The sequence below is a fragment of the Pelodiscus sinensis genome, chromosome 24 (genome assembly GCF_052426305.1).
Source record: "Pelodiscus sinensis isolate ZL-2025 chromosome 24, ASM5242630v1, whole genome shotgun sequence".
In the NCBI taxonomy this organism is placed as follows: Eukaryota; Metazoa; Chordata; order Testudines; family Trionychidae; genus Pelodiscus; species Pelodiscus sinensis.
The window spans coordinates 707,629-730,326 of NC_143075.1; the positions used below are offsets into that span (position 1 = coordinate 707,629).

At 49.0% G+C, this 22,698-nt stretch overlaps 1 protein-coding gene across 1 annotated transcript; it reads right to left on the reverse strand.

Annotated features, from left to right (window-relative positions):
- Window positions 1-744: 744 nt before the first annotated feature.
- VAMP3 (vesicle associated membrane protein 3) lies at window positions 745-21,764 on the reverse strand. The gene is made up of 5 exons (XM_075906111.2): window positions 21,559-21,764; window positions 5,547-5,628; window positions 4,573-4,731; window positions 4,070-4,121; window positions 745-1,580 (listed from the first exon to the last, which is right to left on the reverse strand). Coding segments are annotated over exons 1-5 (315 nt in total). The 5' UTR covers window positions 21,561-21,764; the 3' UTR covers window positions 745-1,560.
- Between the last annotated feature and the right edge of the window lie 934 nt (window positions 21,765-22,698).

Sequence of the window (22,698 nt, forward strand, 5' to 3'; positions counted from 1 at the left end):
GTTATTTAATCAAGAGTGGGGCTTTTCGGTGTCACACAACACCCAAAGCAACACACAAGCCAAGCAGGTTGCAAAAATTAAATTCATGAGTCAAATTCACAATGAAGCTACTTCCAACTGTACCCCAGAAAGTAAGAGGGGGAGATGAGGAAACAGAAACAAGAACAGAAGGTTAAAGGGTTCACACAGTAATGACTTCTTAATGACCGTCGGCTGACAAGGACCAAGTTCTTTCTTTCCCTTCTGATGGAAAACTATGGGATGCCAGTTTAGTCACCCACACTTAAACAGTTGGAGATAAATGCTATTGCCTCTTCCCTTTTGCCAGCCTTTCCTAAAGGAATACTCACACTCAAGACTGTCTTCCCTCTAGACTCGACTCTGAAGTAATGCAAACAGATTACACAGGTATATAAAAATTTAAACCTGTGGTCCCCAACACGGTGCCCGCGGGGGCCTTTGGCAGCGCCCGCCAAGTGCTCAGGTCTGGCCTGGCCCCAGGCGCGCGGTGCTTGGGGGTGGGGGGGGGGGGGGGGAAGAGCGCCGGCCCCGGGCACGCGAGGGGAGAGCACCGGCCCCTGGAATGCGGCTATGGGGGGCCCCGCCCCCCTGGGTGCCCGGCGGGCGAACGGCCACGCCCCCCGGCAACCCCAAATGGTTGGGGACCACTGATTTAAACTATATTTGGCACTGATTCTACCCTGGAAACTTCCTGCTGGCTTGCAGAGAAAAGCCTTCCCTGAATTGTTTTTTTTTTTTTTTTGGTCTTTTGCCAAAAAGTAACCCACACCCATCCACACACAACCAACTTTGGTAAGTCTACATTACAACACTAAACATTTTTTAAAAAACCCTTTCAGGTAAAAGTGACATCAAAAGTGGCAGACTATTTTGGAGAATGTAAACATTTTATGGTTAAGATAGGTTTAATCACAAATGCCATAAATGCAGTACTAAACATTCAGTGCTCAATCTTTAGAACTTCAATATTAGAATTTTACTGCATAAAACAGTGAACAACATGTAGTGTTTGCAAGGCTGGCTGGCTCTTCACAACTAGTTAGAAGGCATTAATGGAGTAAGGCAAGTCAGGCAAAGTCTGTACAAATGGCAGACATGTTAGAGTTTCGTAGAAGAAGGCACAAATTCAAGCTTTGGTTCCCACAGCTGTAGCAGTGTACTTCAGAAGAGGCATCTTCAAACTGGGACAGGGAGGAGATAGTGAAGACGACATACCCAAACACTCTTCAAATTCATCTAGAACCCAGTAGTCACTGGTAACAATGTATTGCCTCTAAATTCTGAAACCCTCTTCACCAGCTCATACTCAAGATTACCAAGGCACTGTGCAAGTTGGAGGCTGTGCTTGTTAGCATTTTAAAAGTAGGAGCGTAACTTTTAAACAAAGGCACATTTCTGATAACCAGAGAAAGTTAACCACATGACTAATCAAAATAATTTTGCTTTATACATCAGTAGGTGAGCTTGATAACAGCAGGTTTGAAGGAGAGAAAGATGGCTTCCGCTGGTTTTCATTCTGCTGGTTTGCATTCTTCTAATTCATGAGGACACACTCCAGACTATAACAGAAAAATGAGGATTGGAAAAGGTGACAGTTCTTCTCCCCCCACTCATCTCCCCATGTCAAAGAGGCATAAAAAGCAAACCCTGTAACTTAGGGTGTCTCTAGACTACAGGGTTTTGTCGACAAAAGTAGACTTGTCAACAAAACTATACTTGTGTCTACACTACCGCTGAGTTCTGTTGACAGTAAGTCGACAGAACACAGCAGTTTTGTCAACAGCGGTAAACCTCATTCTGTGGGGAATAATGCCTTTTGTCAGAGTTCTGTTGACAAAACGCGCTATTGCATCCACAGTTTTTTCAAAAGAGAGCATCTATCTAGACTGTCGAAAAAGCGGCTTGCTTTGTCAACAGAACTGGCTGTAGTGTAGACACTCCGTCAACAGAGGCTGTCAACAGTATCTGTCGACAAAAGCCTGTAGTCTAGATGTACCCCTAAAGATCTGAGCTACTGAACAAAGTCAGAATTTCTTTTTTTTTTTTTTTTTTTTTAAGTAATTTCCTGAGTGTTTTCCCCACAATTTGCTTTTAGAATTCATGTACTGGGTATCTTTCACCTATGGTCACAATTCTGTTGTTAGTATTACAAGTAGTTGCTATAGATTGTGTCACAAACAGGCCCAAAGGTGAGAAATTAATATGTTGTCAAAGCTCAAGGAAATGCTTAACTACAACATCATTAATTCAAACAGCTGAACACTAAGAAGTGCAATTAGTTCAGTTCACTAGCTTGACTGTGGCCAGAGCAAGGAAGACTGTAGACTTGTGCAAGCTCCAGACAGATTTTCACCTGCAGTTCTATGTATAGCTCTTACCCAAATTTAATTTGTCCAACTGCTGAATCTTGCCAGATGTACTGTTATGGATATAATAGCCACAAGCCCATATAATAATTGGTATCAGACAAGGGAGCACAATTTCTTTCCTTTTAAAACTTCTGCTATACGCATATGTTTAAACAGCTTGTTCACTGTTGATTAATCCTTGAAAACTACCTGTCCACCTTCCCCACCCAGCCTTCTGCCCCAGCAGAAAACCTAGTGCCTAGTCAGTGGGGTTTCCTGTACTCAAGTGAGGCTAGGCAGATCAAGATTCTTGCCTGGACTGAGTTTAAGTGCAGACCTGCAGTGACACTAGTGCAACTGGGCTGCTGTAGTGCTTCAGTGAAGACAATACTACACTGATAGAAGAGAGCTTCTCCCGTTAGGGTAGTTAATCCACCTCCACGAGATACCAGCTATGCTTAAGGGAGAAGCTCTCCTGTTGACATACTACTGTCTGCACAGGGGACTTAGGCTGGTATGACTGTCATTCCAAGGCATGTATTTCTCTGGTCTGAGACACATTTTCATATCGGTTTAAGTTTAAAGTAACAAGGTAGTTAGGCCAGGTCTATATTTAAGGCTACATCTTCACTACCGGGAAGATCAACCCTGGAGTTCGATTTAGCGCAGTGGTCCTCAACACGGTGCCCCGCCCCCAGGGCACAGGGGCAGCCCCAAAAGTCAAAGTCAGGGGCACCCGCTAAATCAAAGTCAGAGGGAGCCCCCCTGTCAGTGGTGGAACTCCTGCAAGGAGTAAGGGAAGCCAATAGAAGCGTTCAATCCCATCAGCCTTCAATTTGAGTTTCCTTGCTGTCCCTACAATTGAAGTACATCAACTCCAGCTACTTAGTTAACATAACTGGAGTTGCATATCTGAATTCAACCTTTGCCTTTAGTGTAGGCCTGGCCTAAGCACTAGTGAGGAGTGAAGAGGGTCTCATATGAAGCTTCCCTACTTTGCTTGACCTTACTTCTGGGCTGGCAGACAGTAAGGGAAAGCTGGTTGGCTGGAGTACTCATTATGGGATTAAGAAAAGGGCATGAACCAACAGAAGGCCAGACTGCTTTGCAAGAAAAAAAAAAAGTGACTTAAGGATTTGAACTGGAGTCTAAAGGATTCTTAAATACTTTTAAATTCCTAAAAATTCCTCAAACTCATCTCACAGTATTTATCTCCACAGCTCCTGCCATCTAAGGTTCTCAAAGAAATTCATGTTACTCTTCAGAAACCCCAGCGTAGTATGCCACATCTCTATTTTAATGAGTGAGAAATGGAGGCAAAGAAGTGGTCAAGTGATCCCGTCATATTCAGTGAGTCACTGGCAGAGCTGGGACTCAGGAGTCCCAGTGTCCTGTGGAATCCCATTTTTGCTTCGCACTTAAGAGCCAAAATTCAACAGGTAAGGTCCCCCTAACATCAGAACTCATAGATTATGTTCAAACATCAATTTAGCAGCGTAAAAATTACTTTGCATGCTTGACAGATGTAATAGCCCAATCCGGCTAAGTCAGCATACAGAGTGAACCTTAACTTTTGAATGTTATGGCTTATGTACTAGCATCAATCCTCTCTGGCTGTGACTAACTTTTTTACATTCTTATGCCCCATGTATGCTAGTCCAATTGACAAACCAGTGCATTAGCTAAAAAACCAAACTTACCAATGATGATGATGATAATGATGAGAACAACTGCTATCAATATTGCCCACATCTGTTTTAAAAAAAGCGCAAAATTTAGTAAAAGCCATTCATCTTCCTGTAAGTAGCAGACATGATTGTAAGAGACTAAAATTTTTTGTAATGCTGCATTTGTAGGTTGTCATTAAAGCCATATCACTGAATTTCTTCCTCCTACATCTCCAACACCTTAAATACATACACTCATTTATCCTTGGCCACATCTGTGTCCTGGGGAATGTTGTGTGTAAAGGGAAATGGCCAGGCCATCTAACTTTTGTCCAGTTCATCTAGTTCACTAAGACAGATGTTCATTAAGGACCAGATGCTTCATTCTTAAATGCTACTCACCATGAACAGAGGATGTTGAAATTGGCCATACGTTTTCATGGTTAAAGTCACTTTGATTACTGCCCCTTTGTGTAGCATTTACTTCTAGTTCTTAGTAAGTTTAATCTGTATTGGAAATACTCGAGTCACGGTACCTTACAGTTCTTCCACCAATATTTTCTTTTCAGCTTGGCAGCACTTGTCTCAAACTGGGAAGCTCCTGCCTGCAGTGCATCAGCACGGTCATCCAATTCTGACAGCTTCTGATCTCGTTCCAACACCTTGTCCACATTAACCCTCATGATGTCAACCACCTACAGTGATTTAATAGTCATAGTAAGTTATTCGTTCATTCAATATTCTTTCCCCTGAACATTAAGCATGGAGCAGATCCCAACAAATACCTTTTATAACAAACGTTGTTCAAGTGTTTGTTTTTAAATAAGGCAGAAGATAGTCTTTTTGATTAAGGGTAGCCAAAATTGAGCTTAGGCTCTTCTTAGTTCCACAACTTTTTTTTTTTTTAAAACTAAGTAATTGAGTTGGAGATTCCCAATACCTGCCTTGTGATTTCAATATCAGAAACTTAATCTAGCATGTTAGACAAGATGACTTTTCTTTAGGAAATACTATTATGGAAGCCATATCTGGCATTTGAACAATACAGTGTTTCTTTTGACACACAAAAAAGCTGAGGTCTGAAAAGAAAGTTGTGTGCCACCCTCCCCCGACTAAAAGAAATGAGACACTCAGCCAAGAATGGTTTGATACACAACTAGAAATTCCTGGCGATTGTGGATTTCCAAATGGGAAAAAGATCATTTTCTGTCAGAAATCAGAGTCTCACAAAACAGTTAGCATGCAGCTAACATGTTGGCTCAAGTTATTCCTCTTTTCAGGAGCAGGTCATCATCTGAAAAGCATCACAGATTTCCTGCAATGCATCTCAAAATGATAGTTCAGATCACCAGAGGGACAAACAGTGAAGACATGCTAGCTTTTTGTTCATACATCAAAGCAGACAAATTTAAATTTTTTTCCCCCTGCACAACACTTCCATATATCTGCCCTCTGCTATGTTTCCCCAAGGCCAAAGGGATGATAAAGCTGCTCTGTATAAGAGCCATACCTCATCTACTTGGTGTTGGGTTTGCTGAAGGCGACGATTACTGCCAGAGGCATTACTAGAGCTTCCAGGGCCACTTGTCGACCTGCAGTGGAGAGATAATCATATAGTTAATTACATGTATTTATTGCCTGGAAGCTTGCTGATCTGCAAAGATAGGGTATACAAACCAATGACCATAACAAAGAAAGGAAGTAAGGACATCCCCCAAGGAAGTAAAATGCAGCTGAAAAGTTAGTTTTCTTTTGCAGTGAAAGAGTGGAACTTCAGCAGCAAGCATTAGTCATAGAATTCAGATAGAAATGTAGCCGTGTTAGTCTGGTGTAGCTGAAGCAAAATACAGGACTATGTAGCACTTTAAAGACTAACAAGATGGTTTATTCAGTGATGAGCTTTCGTGGGCCAGACCCACTTCCTCAGATCAAAGGAGGTGGGTCTGGCCCATGAAAGCTCATCACCAAATAAACCATCTTGTTAGTCCTGTATTTTGCTTCATAGAATTCAGTCAGTGTTCTAAACTATCACTGGAGAGCTCAGAAGCACATGGGAGAGAGAAGAGCAGCACTACAGATCAAAGCAGAGTGCATAAATGGTGTTCAGGCATTGTAATAATCACGAGTGTGTACACGCACTTCCCCCCTTCTATTGAATTTGGGAATTCAACAGCTTCTAAAAAAGTATTTAAACTCAAAGATTGTCAGTTATTGGAAGCATGTGCCACATGGTACTTGGATTCCTAGAAGTTCACCACAGAATAGAGCAGTGGTCCCCAACGTGGTGCCCACCGAATGATCTGCGTGCAGCACATGCACGGTGCCGGCCCCCGCCCCAGGCGCGCAGCACATGCGCATGTGCGGCCGTGGCCCACTCCCGGACGTGCAGCGCGTGAGCGGCCCCACCCCCAGACGCCCTGCGGCCCGAAAGGTTGGGGAGCACTGGAATAGAGGAACTTAAAACTTATATTGGACAAACTGGACAGTCCTTACGGGAAAGAATTAATGGGCACAAATCAGATATCTGCAAAGGGAACATACAAAAACTGTTGGAGAACACTTTAATCTCCCTGGGCATATGTTAACAGATCTTCAAGTAGCTGTTTTGTTACAGACCAATTCCACAAGCCAAATACACAGGGAAGGACTGGAACTACAACTCATTCACAAGTTCCATTCTCACACCCATTGACTGAATAAAGATACTGGGATGCTGGATGGCTGGGTCACTATCAACCTACCAAACAATGAAGGCAACAACGGTTCTTTGTCTATGTAGAATCTCATGATACCATCTACATGTTTTGTCAGTCTAAGTCCGTGGTCACCGATCTGTCGATCGCGTTCGGGGCCCCCCCCCACCCCGCAACCGTAAGAAGCTCCACTACCTACCTCCAGCAACAATGGAGGTAGTGCTGGCTTCCTGCGGGGTGGACGGAAGTCCGGCAGCTGCACGCCACTTCCAGGGTTTCTGGAATTGCGCTGCCTGCTCCCCTCCTCCAAATCTAGGGGGTGGGGGAGAGAAGGGGGCAGGAGAGGAGGGGAAGGAGGTAGGCATCCCGGGAGAAGATTAGCACTGGGGCTTCCCTCCTCTGCAGGGGAGAGGGGAGGAGTCCCAGTGGGAGGCACGCGCTGGGGCTTCCCTCAGAGGGGGGAGGGGGTAAAACAGATGGGGGGGTCAGCCCCAAGGGGCATGCATGCAGGCTTCCCTGCTCCGTGGGAGGGGAGGGGGGAGGAAGAGGGGGAATCCTGGGAGGAGGCTGGTGCAGAGGACTCTGCCCCCACTGGCACCCTGCCCCTTGCCACAGAACCCTGTCCCCTGCCCTCCTGGCACCCTGTTCCATCTTCCCAGCCACAGAACCCTGCCCCCACTGGCCCCCTGCCGCAGAACCCTGCCCCCACTGGCCCCCTGCCGCAGAACCCACTAGCACCCTTCCCCAGTACCATGTCCCCTGTTCCCACTAGCACAGTTGGGGCCACATTAGTGAGGCTTGGGGGGAGGAGGGTTTTTTTTTGGCATCTCACTTGTGAGACCCCAACTGACTTTTCTGTGGATCAGTGAACCCTGACTCAAAACAGGTTCCCTGACCTTCTCAGAAATAAAGACAATGCAGAAACTTTGTGTGTTCGACACAGTATTCTACTTAAAAAATGAAGCCTGGCCAACAAACCCCCAATTGGGGCCAAGCCTCCATCTGGCCACAGCATCAGAACACTCCTGCACTCCCCCTTCCCCTAGATCTGAGCCTGGAACCCCCTGCCCTGAGCCCCTCACAGACCCCAATCCAAATTCCTGTACCCTCACATCCACAAGCCTGTGGCTTGCTTAGTACCCCAACCCTACAACTGACCCCAACACTGCCTGGCCCGGAGTCCCCTCCCCGAGCCAACATCCCCTTCTCCACCTCTTCCTGCATCCAGATTTCCTCCCAGAGCTTGCACCTCTCACCCCTTCCCACACCTAAATCCCTTATTCCCACCCCAGAGCCTACACATCCTGCCTCAGCCCAGCGAGGGTATGGCTAGACTGCAGGAGTTTTTCAGGATTCCGGAGATCTCAGAAAAATTCTGCATCCAGGGATGCGTTTGTTCTTCCGCTTTTTTTAGTGGAAGAGCAAACATGCTCTTTTGGTCACCCCCTATATTCCTCTTTCCATGAGGAATAAGGGGGCTTCCAAAAGAAGGGGTTTTCCTGACATTTGGTCCAGTCTAGACAGGCCAAATGTTGGAAAAACCTCTTCCTACTGAAGAATTGAAAAAGAAAAAAAAAGCAGCAGTATAAGGGTTGGGAGTAGCAAGTGATGGAGAGGAGGAGGAGAGAGGGCGGGGCTTCAAGGAAGAGGCGGGGCTATAGATCTTGGCTTGTTCTGTCATTTAAAAAGTGATCTTGGGTATAAAAAGGTTGAGACCACTGATTTAAGAGTTATCTGACCATTTGTTGTTTGCTAATTAATGGTTCTTATCTGCCTCTTGACTATCAAGCCTTTAGGTACTTCGAAACTATTTATTTTTCTATTACATTCCTGCTCAGCTTTCCCCTTGATATATTTTTTCAAAACTGACTCGTCCCCCATTCCATTTTTCCCTTCTTCCACCTCTCCCTCCCTACTCCCCTGTTTATTTTGGTCCTGGACATCCAACACTCTTGTCATCAGAAGAAGTGGGCTGTGCCCAAGAACACTCATGATACCATCTACATGTTTTTTTAGTCTTTGAAGTGCTACCACACTATTTGTTGTTTTAAAAAACACAAAACAAAAAACCCCCAATGAATAATCTAGCAGCACCTTAAAGGCTAACAAAACATGTAGATGGTATGAGCTTCCATGGGTACGACCTACTTCTTCAGGAGGCAGTGGCTAGTACCAGATGTTTCAAAAGTAGGTGCAAGAAGCCCTGTAGAGAAGTGACTCTCAATCTTTTCAGACTACGGTATCCCTTTCAGGAATCTGATTTGTCCTGCAAACCCCATCGGAGGAAGAGGAACAGGAACACTGTACATTAGGCATCTGAAAGGTTAACCAGTTAGCACAGGGGTCATCAACCTACAGCTTGCAAGCCAAATATGGCTCCCGAGATACCTAAATATGGCTCTGACTGGCTGAGCACCTGGGGGGCAGGGCACAAGGAATTGTACTTCCAACCAACTCTGAAAAGCAGCATTCACCTTCCTTGTGCCTTGAGGGTAAGCCACTGCTGGGGTTGTGGCATGGGATCAGGATAGGACCAGAACCGTGTGGTGGGCAGGTGGTGTCAAGGCCCATGGGGGGAGGGGGCGGGACTGGGGTACACCCTAGCCCTGAGCCATTGGCAGGCAGCTGCCAGTGTTTTTAAAAACAGCTGTTCCAGGTTCCAGCGGAAGTGGCATGTTGCTCCAGGCACTCTAAGGAGTGGAGACAGGAGGGCGCTGCTTCAGCCCTCATCCCCATGGGAAGCGGGGAGGAGGCAGCAGTGTGCTAGTAGCTGGGTTTGGCCTTCAGCTAGCAGCCGAGCCGTGTTTCTTCCCTAGGAGGCACAAGGGCCAGCACTAGGGTCACCCTCCTCCCCACCTTCCCTTGTCTCCCAGCCCCTGCCTGTCTCTTCACCCCTTCCCGGGGCCCATCTTCTCTCTCTCTCTCTCTCATGGTCCATCCTTCCCATCATCTTGGTCTCTGCCCTGCCAGCCATGACCCGCTCCCCTCCAATCTCTCACTAGAGTTGGCAGCTTGGTGGTAGCAGCCTCAGTCTTTCTGCCCTGTCTCCAGCACCTCGCACCGGAGAGCTACAGCTCAGTGCCTGGAGCCTGTTCTGAGTGGTGAATGGCTCCCCAGACTCCATGAATCTACCTGCCCTGAGGGGGAGTGGTGGCTGCCGGCAAGTTCCGGCCTTCCAGCGCAGTCTTTTGTTCTCCTAGCCAGTAGTTTGTGCGCCCTATGCTCCAGGACTGGAACCTGGCCGCAGTGCAGCTGCTCCTGGGCTGGGATCCAGTTCCAGCCTATGGGGCAGCCACCCACCAGATGGTCCTGCCCTGAAACCAGAAAGCTAGAGGTTGGCTGAGGGGTGCAGGTGTCAGGAAGGCAGGTGATGAGGGAAGGGGGAGAACAAAGAGGCTTATGCTGAGGGCAGTGGAGGGGCCAGGACAGGAGAAGAAAGGGGAAGGCACCAAGAGGCAGGGTGGAGGGAAGAGAAATGACAGGGGGTCAAGAAGAGACAATGAGGGGAAAGAGCAGGAGAAGCAGGGGGATGTGAAGGTGTCAGTGGGCGTAGGAGGAGACAGAGTAATACTGGGAGAGGAAAGGGAAGGGCCAGAGGGGAGGGACAATGGGAGCAAGAGGAAGGAAGAGGAATGGGGAGGAGTGGATGTCAGGAGAAGAGGGGGTGAAAGGAGGGGTGTGTGAAAGCAGGCTCTTTGCTGGCCAGGCCTCTCGCGCGTATTCCATCCGAGCAAAAGGTCAACTTCCCCTTGATGAAAACCCCTTATATTATGTAACTTAAAGATCAGTGAAGAACAGGAACAAAAAACAGACCTGAAAAGTTAATGTAAAGTTCATGCTGGTTGTGCTGACTGTGCCATACCAGATAAGACAGAAAAGGAAAAACAGGAAACCATCTCACTTAACAGACATAGTCTGTTAGCCTATCACAAAAAGCGCACAAAAGCTTTCTCTATAAAACAGCTTCCCCTCCTGTATCAAATTGAGGAATCCTGAATAAACATTGGAAGGCAGAATGAGCCAGGTCCGAGGACTGATCACCTGAGGGCCACCTCCCGCTCACCGAACCAAATGAGTTCCTGTAGAGCATAACGTATACCAAATATTATGTTGTTGTTGTTGTAGTTTGTGTGTCTGTTAAATGTAAGTATTATCTGAAATTGTTTAGAGGTATTGTTAAGTAGTAGTGTTAAGAGTTTTAGATAAATGATTAGTCTTATAAGTAAGACTGATGTAAATGTAACTTAATAATCCCTAGTCCCTTGTTAACAACTATTGGGATTTAGAGAAACCTCAAGGAATTTTCTTTACTGTATTGCATTTTGCTTATTGGTCCTTCTAATAATTATTTGGTGCCTACCTATGTAAGAAATTGATAAAATAATTTATAAATAGAAGCCCTCTAATAAAAGTTTAAAAGATATTTAATAATAGTTTGCCTGTTTCTGCACCTCCCTGGGGCTAGCCACATTTCTGAACATTTTACTTTAAACTGCAAGGAGGACATGAGGAAGGCAGAAGATGGAGCAAGTCATGTGTGGGGATGCAGAGGGGCATGAATGGTGTGTGGGTGGGCACCAGGGAGGAAGGTGTTGGGAAGGAAGAGGAACCAGGAGGATGCAGGGGGTCTAGTTCTTTTGTTCTGGTGTCTGGGGACTTTCATGCTCTGTTCCCTGCTCCTGAGTCCTAAGTTCTAGGCTGGGGACTGTTCTAGGTCTTATGAATTGAGGCGCTCTTAAATATCTCCAAAAAACACACCCCAATCTTGTGCCCTGAGACCATCATACACCTGACTATTCGTTCACCTCCCTAGTTCAAGTAGTTGACTATCTGATAAGCAAATGCTTATTGGATAGTCACACTAGTCTTTCCTGTCCCCTTTGCGGTCTCTATTAGAAAGAGGCAGCAAGGGGGTGGAAAAGAAGAGGGGATGCTTCAAAGTGGAAGTGCCACATGACCCTGGGTTCCACATGGTGCTGCTGCTTTGAAACACCACATGCAGCCTGGGGCCAGCTGGGGAGTTCCCAGGCTACACACAGCCTTTCAAAGTGGCAGCGTGGCATAGTGCCCAGGATCAGCTGGGGACTCACTCTCTAATCTTGGGCTCCGGGCGGCACTGCCACTTTGAAACGCCACGTGGAGACTGACGCCAGGCTCACTGCAGCATTTCATAGCGGCAGTGCCACGTGAAGGCCGGGGTCCACGCAGCACTGCCGCTTTGAAATGCCGTAGGGAGCACAGGGCCAGTGGGGGACTGCCCTGCACTCCCTGAAGCGCTTCTGCCTTTGAAGTGTAGCAACCTGAACTCCTCATCTCCCTACATCCCAGGCTTCTGCACCCCACACATACCCCAACCTTGTGCCCTGAGCCCATCATACACTCCAACCCAGATTCTTGCACCCCCCACATCCCCAACCCCATGCCATACAATTGACTGGATTTGACCAGTTATGATGTAAACTTCAAAGAAATGTGCAAAAAGATGCAGCAGCAAAAGTCCCATTAAATAAAGTCTGTGAGCACAATGTTTCATTTATGCTATTATTAATCACCATATCAATGATCAATAATATTACATTGTATAATTTCAGTCATGCAAATGGGCATTCTTATACCGCTCTTTGTTGACCACTTGTTCTGAATTTTGATGGAGTCTGGGACTTCGGTTTCAAAAAGTTGCTGACCCCGGAGTGAACATCACCCTTAACGGGTCATGTTTACTAGTTCCAGTTAACCAGTGGGGATTGGAGCAGCTCCTCATCCACTGTGGCTCCAGCTCCACAGGGCCCACCACAGACAGGGGCTGTTCCAGGCATCTGGAACAGCTCCCATTCGCACCTGGGCCTGCTGTATCACAGGCAGGAACTGCTCCAGCTGGGCTGGAGCAGCTCCCCTTAATTGGCTAACAAGATAAACGGGAAATAAGCTTCACACAGAATCACAGAACTGTGTCCTATAGACAACCACCTAACCTCAAGATGATTCTTACTAACAGCCACAAGACATACCACACTAATACCAACCCTGGTACCTTCCCTTGCAACAAACCCCGTTGCCAGCTTTGTCCACATATTCACTCTGCTGATACCATTATTGGACCTAACCAAGTGAGTTATAAGATCAAGAATACATATTCCTGCGCATCCACAAATATAATTTATGCTATCATGTGCCAAAAGTGTCTGTCTGCTTTGTACATTGGACAAACGTCTCAGACACTTTGCCAAAGGATCAATGCCCACAAAACAGATATTAGACAGGATCACAAAGAAAAAACAATTTGCCATTTCAACCAGAAAGGACACTGTCTTAACGACTTAATTACCTGCATCCTGCTTCAGAAGCCTTTTAAATCTGCACTTGAAAGGGAATCCTCTGAACTGTCATTCATGCTAAAATTCCACACTACGCATGGGTCTCAAAGACCCTAGCTATCTTACCCATTACAAAGATAGCTTCCCCAATTATCACCTCTAATACCATAAGCTCACAGACATTTAGCCCCCCCTCCCCCCCCAGTCCCCTTCTGTTCTGAAATTTGATTTGTCCTTTTCATGTGTGCGCATTTTTTAATTGTATCCTTTGGTATATATGGTTGTGACAATTTTCTTCCACTATTTGATCTGAGGAAGTGGGTCTGGCCCACGAAAGCTCATCACCTATTAAACCATCTTGTTAGTCTTTAAAGTGCTACACAGTCCTGTATTGTGTTTCAGAACTGAAAGGGACCTCTAGAGGTCATCGAGTCCAGTCCACATCCTCACAGCAAGATGAAGCACTGTCTAGATGACCCCTGACAGGTGTCTGTCCAACCTGCTCATAAATATCTCCAGTGATGGAGATTCCACAACATCCCTAGGCAATTTATTCCAGTGTTTAACCAACCTAAACCTCCCTTGCTGCAATTTAGCCCATTGCTTCTTGTCCTATCCTCAGAGCCAAGAACAGTTTCTCTCTCTCTCCTCCTTGTAACACCCTTTCAGATATTTGAAAACTGCCATCATGTCCCCTCTCAATCTCTTTTCTAAACTAAACAAGCCCAGTTCTTGCAGTTTTCCCCTCATAGGTCACATTTTCCAGACTTTAATCAGGGTTGTTCTTTTCTGGACCCTCTCCAATTTCTTCACATCTTTCTTGAAATGTGGTGCCCACTTAAGGATGTTAAGAAGCAGGTAATTAGGTAATTGTGTAGTCCAGCAGTTCCCAACCAGTGTTCCGTGGACTGATGCCAGGCCACAAATCACTGGCTGCCAGGCTGTGGCGACTATGGAGGTCGGGGCTGGGATACACCACTCAGTGCCTCCACTCCTGCTGCAGCTGTTGGAAGAGTCCTACCCTGCTCTGCCCTGTCTCTCAGCATACCTGCACTGGGCAGGATTTGGGTCTCCCCCAGGTCATGGAAGAGCGGTTCGCTGCACAGCAGGAGAGCCACACAGAGCCCAGCACAGCAACCTTAGAGCAGCTGCTAACCAGGCAGCAGCACTAAGCTGGGAGGCAGCGCAGGGCCAGGTGAGTGGGGGCCAGGGCAGACACTGGGGGTTCTGAGAGTGGGGGAGCTCCACAAGGCAGGGGAATAACAGTGGGGGGCACTGGGGCATCTGAGGAGGGGAGCTGGCACTGGTGGCAGAGTTAGTAGTGAGGGAGCTAGAGGAGCAAGACTGGGGATGGGGCTAAAATTGGGCAGGGGGGTTGGGTGCACTGGGCTCTGGAAACAGGAGGCTGGCACTGGTGGGAGGGCTGGCACTGAGGCATTGGGGGGCTGAGTGCAGAGGACTCTGGGGTTAGCAGCTAGTGCTGGGGCATGGTGGAGGACTCTAGGGTTAGCACTGAGGGGCTCTGGAGGCCGGGGCTTCTTGTACCATGGACCAGCAAACCCATTCCCAAACTTTTGGTGGACTGGTAACATTTTATTTGCATATTCACAATTTTGCTAATGCACACACAAATAAAATGTTACCAGTCCACCAAAAGTTTGTAAGTGGGTTTGCCGGTCCATAGTACAAAAAAAGATTGGGAACCACTGGTGTAGTCTAGATACAAATTGTATCATAAGAACATAACATAAGAACGGCCGTACTGGGTCGGACCAAAGGTCCATCTAGCCCAGTATCCTGTCTGCCGACACTGGCCAGCACCAGATGCCCCAGAGACGGTGGACTGAAGACAATGATCAAGCGATTTGTCTTCTGCCATCCCTCTCCAGCCTCTGAAACAGAGGCCAAGGATACCATTTTATCCCCTGGCCAATAGCCTTTTATGGACCTAACCTCCATGAATTTATCCAGCTTCTCTTTAAACTCTATTATAGTCCTAGCCTTCACAGCCTCCTCTGGCAAGGAGTTCCACAGGTTGACAACACGCCATGTGAAGAAGAACTTCCTTTTATTAGTTTTAAACCTGCTACCCATTAATTTCATTTGGTGTCCTCTAGTTCTTCTATTTAGGGAACTAATAAATAACTTTTCTTTATCGGCCCTCTCCACACCACTCATGATTTTATAGACCTCTATCATATCCCCCCTCAGTCTCCTCTTTTCTAAACTGAAAAGTCCCAGTCTCTTTAGCCTCTCCTCATATGGGACCCATTCCAAACCCCTAATCATTTTAGTTGCCCTTTTCTGAACCCTTTCCAAGGCCAAAATATCTTTTTTGAGGTGAGGAGATCACATCTGTACTCGGTATTCAAGATGTGGGCATACCATAGTTTTATACAGGGGCAGTAAGATATTCTGGGTCTTATTTTCTATCCCTTTCCTAATCATTCCTAGCATCCTATTTGCCTTTTTGACCGCCGCTGCACACTGTGTGGAAGTTTTCAGAGAACTGTCCACGATAACTCCAAGATCTCTCTCCTGATTTGTCGTAGCCAAATTAGCCCCCATCATACTGTACGTATAGTTGGGGTCATTTTTCCCGATGTGCATTACTTTACACTTATCCACATTAAATTTCATTTGCCATTTTGTTGCCCAATCACTCAGTTTGGTGAGATCTTCTTGGAGTCCCTCACAGTCTGCTTCTGTCTTGACTATCCTAAACAGTTTGGTATCATCTGCAAACTTTACTACCTCACTGCTTACCCCTTTCTCCAGATCATTTATGAATAAGTTGAAAAGGATTGGTCCCAGGACTGACCCTTGGGGTACACCACTAGTTACCCCTCTCCAATCTGAAAATTTACCATTTATTCCTACCCTTTGTTTCCTGTCTTTTAACCAGTTCGCAATCCAAGAAAGGACCGTCCCTCTTATCCCATGGCCATGTAATTTACACAAGAGCCTTTGGTGAGGGACCTTGTCAAAGGCTTTCTGAAAATCTAAGTATACTATATCTACTGGATCCCCCTTGTCCGCATGTTTGTTAACCCCTTCAAAGAACTCTAATAGATTAGTAATACAGGATTTCCCTTTACAGAAACCATGTTGACTTTTGTCCAACAAATTATGTTCTTCTACATGCTTCACAATTTTATTCTTTACTATTGTTTCGACTAATTTGCCCGGTACTGAAGTTAGACTTACCGGTCTGTAATTGCCAGGATCGCCTCTAGAGCCCTTTTTAAATACTGGTGTCATGTTGACTACCTTCCAGTCATTAGGTACGGAAGCCGATTTAAAGGATAGGTTACAAACCACAGATAATAGCTCAGCAATTTCCCATTTAAGTTCTTTTAGAACCCTTGGATGAATGCCATCCGGTCCCGGAGATTTGTTAACATTAAGTTTTTCTATTTGTTCCAAAACCTCCTCTAATGACACTTCAATCTGGGACAGTTCCTCAGATTCATCACCCACAAAGGACAGTGCAGATTCGGGAATCTCTCCAATGTCCTCAGCCGTGAAGACTGAAGCAAAGAAATCATTTAGTTTCTCCGCAATGGCTTGATCATCCTTGATTGCTCCTTTTATAGCTCGATCATCTAGGGGACCCACAGGCTTTTTAGCAGGTTTCCTGCTTCTAATGTACTTAAACATTTTGTTATTTCTTTTTGAGTTTTTGGCTAGCTGTTCCTCAAAATCTTTTTTGCTTTTCTTATTACATGTTTACACTTGATTTGACAGTGTTTATGTTCCTTTCTTTTTATCTCACTAGGATTGGACTTCCACTTCTTAAAAGATACCTTTTTGTCCCTCACTGCTTCTTTTATATGGTGGTTAAGCCACGGTGACTCTTTTTTAGGTCTCTTGCTAGGTTTTTTAATTTGGGGTATACATTTTAAAGACACCATAATAGAGGCCCAACTTAAAAGTTTCCATGCAGCTTTCAGGGATTTGGCTCTAGTCACTGTGCCTTTTAATTTCTGTTTAACTAACCTCCTCATTTTTGTATAATTCCCCTTTTTGAAATTAAATGCCAGGGTGCTGGACTGCTGAGGTGTTCTTCCCACCACAGGAATGTTGAATGTTATTATATTATGGTCACTATTCCCAAGCGGTCCTGTAACGGTTATATCCTGGACCTGATCCTGCACTCCACTCAGGACTAAATTGAGAATTGCCTCTCCCCTTGTGGGTTCCTGCACTAGCTGCTCCAAGAAGCAGTCATTTAAGCCATTGAGAAATTTTATCTCCGCTTCTCTTCCTAAGGTGACCTGTATCTAGTCATTATGGGGGTAATTAAAATCCCCCATTATTATAGAGTTCTCTATTTTGGTAGCCTCTCTAATCTCCCTCAGCATTTCTATGTCAGTATCGCTGTCCTGGTCAGGTGGTCGGTAATATATCCCTACTGCTAATTTCTTATTATTGGAGCATGGAATTTCTATCCATAGCGATTCTATGGAACATGTTGATTCACTTAATATTTTTATTTCATTTGATTCTACATTATCTTTCACATACAGTGCCACTCCGCCACCCACCCGGCCTGCTCTATCCTTTCTATATATTTTATATCCCGGTATGATTGTGTGTCTCAGATTTTCCTCATTCCACCAGGTTTCAGTGATGCCTATTATGTCTATCTCCTCATTTAATATGAGGTACTCTAGTTCACCCATCTTATTAGTCAGACTCCTAGCATTTGTGTACAAGCACTTTAAAAATTTGCCACTGGTTATTTGTCTGCCCTTCCCTGATGCATTGGATTCCTTTGTATGCGGTTGTTTGTCAGCTCTGGCCAATGGTTTGCCCTCTCCCCTCCTCTCTTTCAGACTACAGCTTAGAGAATCTCTATCAACGGATTCTCCTCTAAGAGAAGTCTCTCTCCGATTTACGTGCATCTCCGCACCAATCAGCTTTCCCCCATCTCTTAGTTTAAAAACTGCTCTACGGCCTTTTTAATGTTTAGTGCCAGCAGTCTGGTTCCACCCTGGTTTAGGTGGAGCCCATCCTTCCTGTATAGGCTCCCCCTCTCCCAAAAGTGTCCCCAGTTCCTAATAAATCTAAACCCCTCGTCCCTACACCATCATCTCATCCACGCATTGAGACTCTGAAGCTCTGTCTGCCTACCTGGCCCTGCGCGTGGAACTGGAAGCATTTCCGAGAACGCCACCATAGAGGTCCTGGATTTCAGTCTCTTACCTAGCAGCCTAAATTTGGCCTCCAGGACATCTCTCCTACACTTCCCTACGTCATTGGTACCTACATGTACCACGACCACCGGCTCCTCCCCAGCACTACACATAAGTCTATCTAGATGCCTCGAGAGATCCGCAACCTTCGCACCAGGCAGGCAAGTGACCACACGGTTCTCCCGGTCATCACAAACCCAACTATCTATGTTTCTAACGATCGAATCACCCACTACTAACACCTGCCTCTTCCTAGCTGGCATTCCCTCCCCATCAGAGGTATCCTCAGTGCAAGAGGATACCGCAATATCCTCTGGGAGGAGGGTCCCAACTACGGGATGGTTTCCCTCTGCTCCCATTAAATGCTCTGTTCCCTTGAGACTTTCATCCTCCTTAAGAACACTGGGGCTCTCAGACTGGAGGTGGGACAGTACTACAGTGTCCCGGAAAGTCTCATCAACATAGCTCTCTACCTCCCTTAGCTCCTCCAGTTCAGCCACCCTGTCCTCCAAAGCCCGAACTCGGTCTCTGAGGGTCAGGAGCTCCTTGCAATGGCTGCACACATACGCCACCTGCCCACAGGGCAGGTAATCGTACATGTTACACTGGACGCAATAAACAGGATAGCCCCCACTCTGCTGCCGGGCTTCTGTCTCCATGTTTGTAATGAATAAGTTTAAGTATAAACTGGGATTCTTTTTAAACTTCTGGAGTATAGATTATTCTAAGAGTTAGGTTTTAAAGAAGGACACAAGTCACTAGTGCCCTCTAAACTCCCTCTCCAAACTCTCCTGTTACCTGTTCCTGGTCGTGCTCTCCCTGGTCGCTGAGTCACAGGCTTATATAGCTCTGGTAGTCCCTCCCCCTGCCTGAGGCTCGGCCAATTAACAGAGGCTTCTAGATTTCAAACCTTTTAGAAGCTCCTTCAAACAAACAAACCAAACAGACAAACACAAGCTCAGCACACTGCAAACTCCCCCCCACACAAACACACACTCCAGACAGCCACTTACCACAAGGGTCCCGTTTTTACTCCTCTTTTACCTGGAGAACTCCCTCTCCAAACTCTCCTGTTACCTGTTCCTGGTCACACTCAACACAATTAGTTGATAAGGGAAAGCACTACCCCACTCTGACTCAATTAGCCTCATTTTACACAAGTACCCTCGTTTGTTGTATGTGTGCAAATTGTGTGTGCATATATCCACACACACACACACACACACACACACACAAAACACAGCCCCTCCCTCAGTAAATTCCACTCCAATTCATCTGATGAAGTGAGTTTTACCCATGAAAGCTTATGCCCTAACAAGTCTGTTAGTCTCCAAAGTGCCACAGGAATCCTCAAAGTCACTATAAACACCCTGCGGAGGCCAATTTAGAAGATACTCCATCACACTGTGACATTTTAAAAACACCACCAAATTACCATGTTTAATTCATAAAAGAAAACAGCACAAAACCAAAAGAAAACAGAAAATCCCCACAATACCTCTCCCTCAACCAGCTAGGCCAAAGAAACAAAAGGCTATACCTTTCTTTTGTTTAAAAGGCTCCCTCACTAGCTAGTGGCTCAGATGAATGCCTTTGTTTATTTCACAGCCATCAGTCATGGAGTCAAAGCAGAACCAGAGAGTTTACCATCTCTGCACACTATCTAGAAATAAAGACTTTTTTGATTCAGACTTTAAGGTCAGAAGGGACCATTATGATTATCTAGTCTGATCCCCTGAACAGTGCAGGCCACAGAATCTCGCCCACCCCTCCCAGAATAATCCTCTCACCTAGATCTCAGATATTGAAGCCTTCAAATACTTTGAAGGCCCCAAGATGCAGAGAATCCTCCAGCTGTGATCTGTGCCCCATGCTACAGAGGAAGGCGAAAAACCTCCAGGGCCTCTGCCAATCTACCCTAGAGGAAAATTCCTTCCCGACCCCAAATATGGCGATCAGCTAAACCCTGAGCATGTGGGCAAGACTCACCAGCCAGACACCCAGAAAGTTCTCTAGAGTAACTCCTATCATCCCTCCATTGGCCTATTCCCACTGATAATGAATGGTCAATTAGTTACCAAGATCATGTTCTCAAACCAACCCCTTATCATAGAACTGGAAGAGACCTCAGAAGGTCATCAAGTCCAGCCCCCTGCTCTAGGCAGGACCAATCCCATCTAAATTTCTGTCACCCTAATACAGGGGCAGGCAAAATATGGCCCAGAAAACTGCCAGATCCGACCCAGTACCATGCTGTGGACTAGCAGGGGCTTCAGGCAGACTCCCTGTGCGCTGCCTCCACCCAAGTTGCTCAAAGTGGCTGGCTGTGGTGGGGGCCACCTGCCCGTGGCCCTTGCAGCTGAGCACAGGGGCCCGGCAAGCAGGGGGCCTGCCCGTGTCCACTTGGCTGCAGGCCAAGAGCAGCCACCTAACTGAGGCACCGTGTAGCCCGAGCCTGGCCCCCCCCCAGACATGCCCCCCGTGTAGCCCAAGCCTGGCCCCCCCCAGACACGCCCCCCCCCGTGTAGCCCGAGCCTGGCCCCCCCCAGACACGCCCCCCCCCGTGTAGCCCGAGCCTGGCCCCCCCCAGACACGCCTCTCCCGTGTAGCCCGAGCCTGGCCCCCCCCCAGACACGCCCCCCCCCGTGTAGCCCGAGCCTGGCCCCCCCCAGACACGCCCCTCCCGTGTAGCCCGAGCCTGGCCCCCCCCCCAGACACGCCCCTCCCGTGTAGCCCGAGCCTGGCCCCCCCCCAGACACGCCTCTCCCGTGTAGCCCGAGCCTGGCCCCCCCCCCAGATGCGCCCCCCCGTGTAGCCAGAGCCTGGCCCCCCCCCCAGACGCGCCTCTCCCGTGTAGCCCGAGCCTGGCCCCCCCCCCAGACGCGCCTCTCCCGTGTAGCCCGAGCCTGGCCCCCCCCAGACACGCCTCTCCCGTGTAGCCCGAGCCTGGCCCCCCCCCAGACGCGCCTCTCCCGTGTAGCCCGAGCCTGGCCCCCCCCAGACACGCCTCTCCCGTGTAGCCCGAGCCTGGCCCCCCCCCCAGACACGCCTCTCCCGTGTAGCCCGAGCCTGGCCCCCCCCAGACACGCCTCTCCCGTGTAGCCCGAGCCTGGCCCCCCCCCAGACGCGCCTCTCCCGTGTAGCCCGAGCCTGCCCCCCCCCCAGACGCGCCCCCCCGTGTAGCCCGAGCCTGGCCCCCCCCCCAGACGCGCCCCCCCGTGTAGCCCGAGCCTGGCCCCCCCCAGACGCCCCCCAGCAACCGCCGAGAGCTGGGCGGCCGCAGGGCCCGTCTCACCCTCCCCGGGCCCCGCACTCACATGGCGGCGGCGCGAGCCTCTGCGGGGGAGTCTAACGGCGCGAGGCGAGACACAGCACTGCACCGGAAACCGCCGCGGGGCAGGCGGGCGCGGTCCGGATGTGACGGTTGGGGGGGCGGGGTTGGACACGCCCCGCCCCCAGCCCCGCCCACCGACTGCTCCCGAACATCGCGTGCTCGCCGCGTGCGCCTGCGCCTGCTGCCTTGGGCGCTGTAGGGGCAGGGGGCGGGGCTTCGGGCTCCTGTGTGACCGGGGGGCGGGGACAGGCGGGGGCGGGTGTCTGTGTGTCCGGGGGGGGGGGGACAGGCGGGGGCGGGTGTCTGTGTGTCCCGGGGGGGGGACAGGCGGGGGCGGGTGTCTGTGTGTCCGGGGGGGGACACAGGCGGGGGCGGGTGTCTGTGTGTCCCGGGGGGGGGGGGACAGGCGGGGGCGGGTGTCTGTGTGTCCCTGGGGGGGGGACAGGCGGGGGCGGGTGTCTGTGTGTCCCTGGGGGGGGGGGACAGGCGGGGGCGGGTGTCTGTGTGTCCCGGGGGGGGGACAGGCGGGGGCGGATGTCTGTGTGTCCCTGGGGGGGGACAGGCGGGGGCGGGTGTCTGTGTGTCCCTGGGGGGGGAACAGGCGGGGGCGGGTGTCTGTGTGTCCCTGGGGGGGGGACAGGCGGGGGCGGGTGTCTGTGTGTCCCTGGGGGGGGGACAGGCGGGGGCGGGTGTCTGTGTGTCCCTGGGGGGGGAACAGGCGGGGGCGGGTGTCTGTGTGTCCCTGGGGGGGGGACAGGCGGGGGCGGGTGTCTGTGTGTCCCTGGGGGGGGGACAGGCGGGGGCGGGTGTCTGTGTGTCCCTGGGGGGGGGGAACAGGCGGGGGCGGGTGTCTGTGTGTCCCTGGGAGGGGGACAGGCGGGGGCGGGTGTCTGTGTGTCCCTGGGGGGGGGACAGGCGGGGGCGGGTGTCTGTGTGTCCCGGGGGGGGGACAGGCGGGGGCGGGTGTCTGTGTGTCCCTGGGGGGGGGACAGGCGGGGGCGGGTGTCTGTGTGTCCCTGGGGGGGGGACAGGCGGGGGCGGGTGTCTGTGTGTCCCTGGGGGGGGGACAGGCGGGGACGGGTGTCTGTGTGTCCCTGGGGGGGGGAACAGGCGGGGGCGGGTG

Excerpts from the sequence above, each read along its gene's own strand:
- VAMP3 (XM_075906111.2), bottom strand. Across the intron at positions 4,122-4,572 it reads ATTGGTGGAAGAACTGTAAG|ATGTGGGCAATATTGATAGC; the intron begins GTACCGTGACTC and ends TTTTTAAAACAG. Across the intron at positions 1,581-4,069 it reads CATTATCATCATCATCATTG|TCTGGAGTGTGTCCTCATGA; the intron begins GTAAGTTTGGTT and ends TTTCTGTTATAG.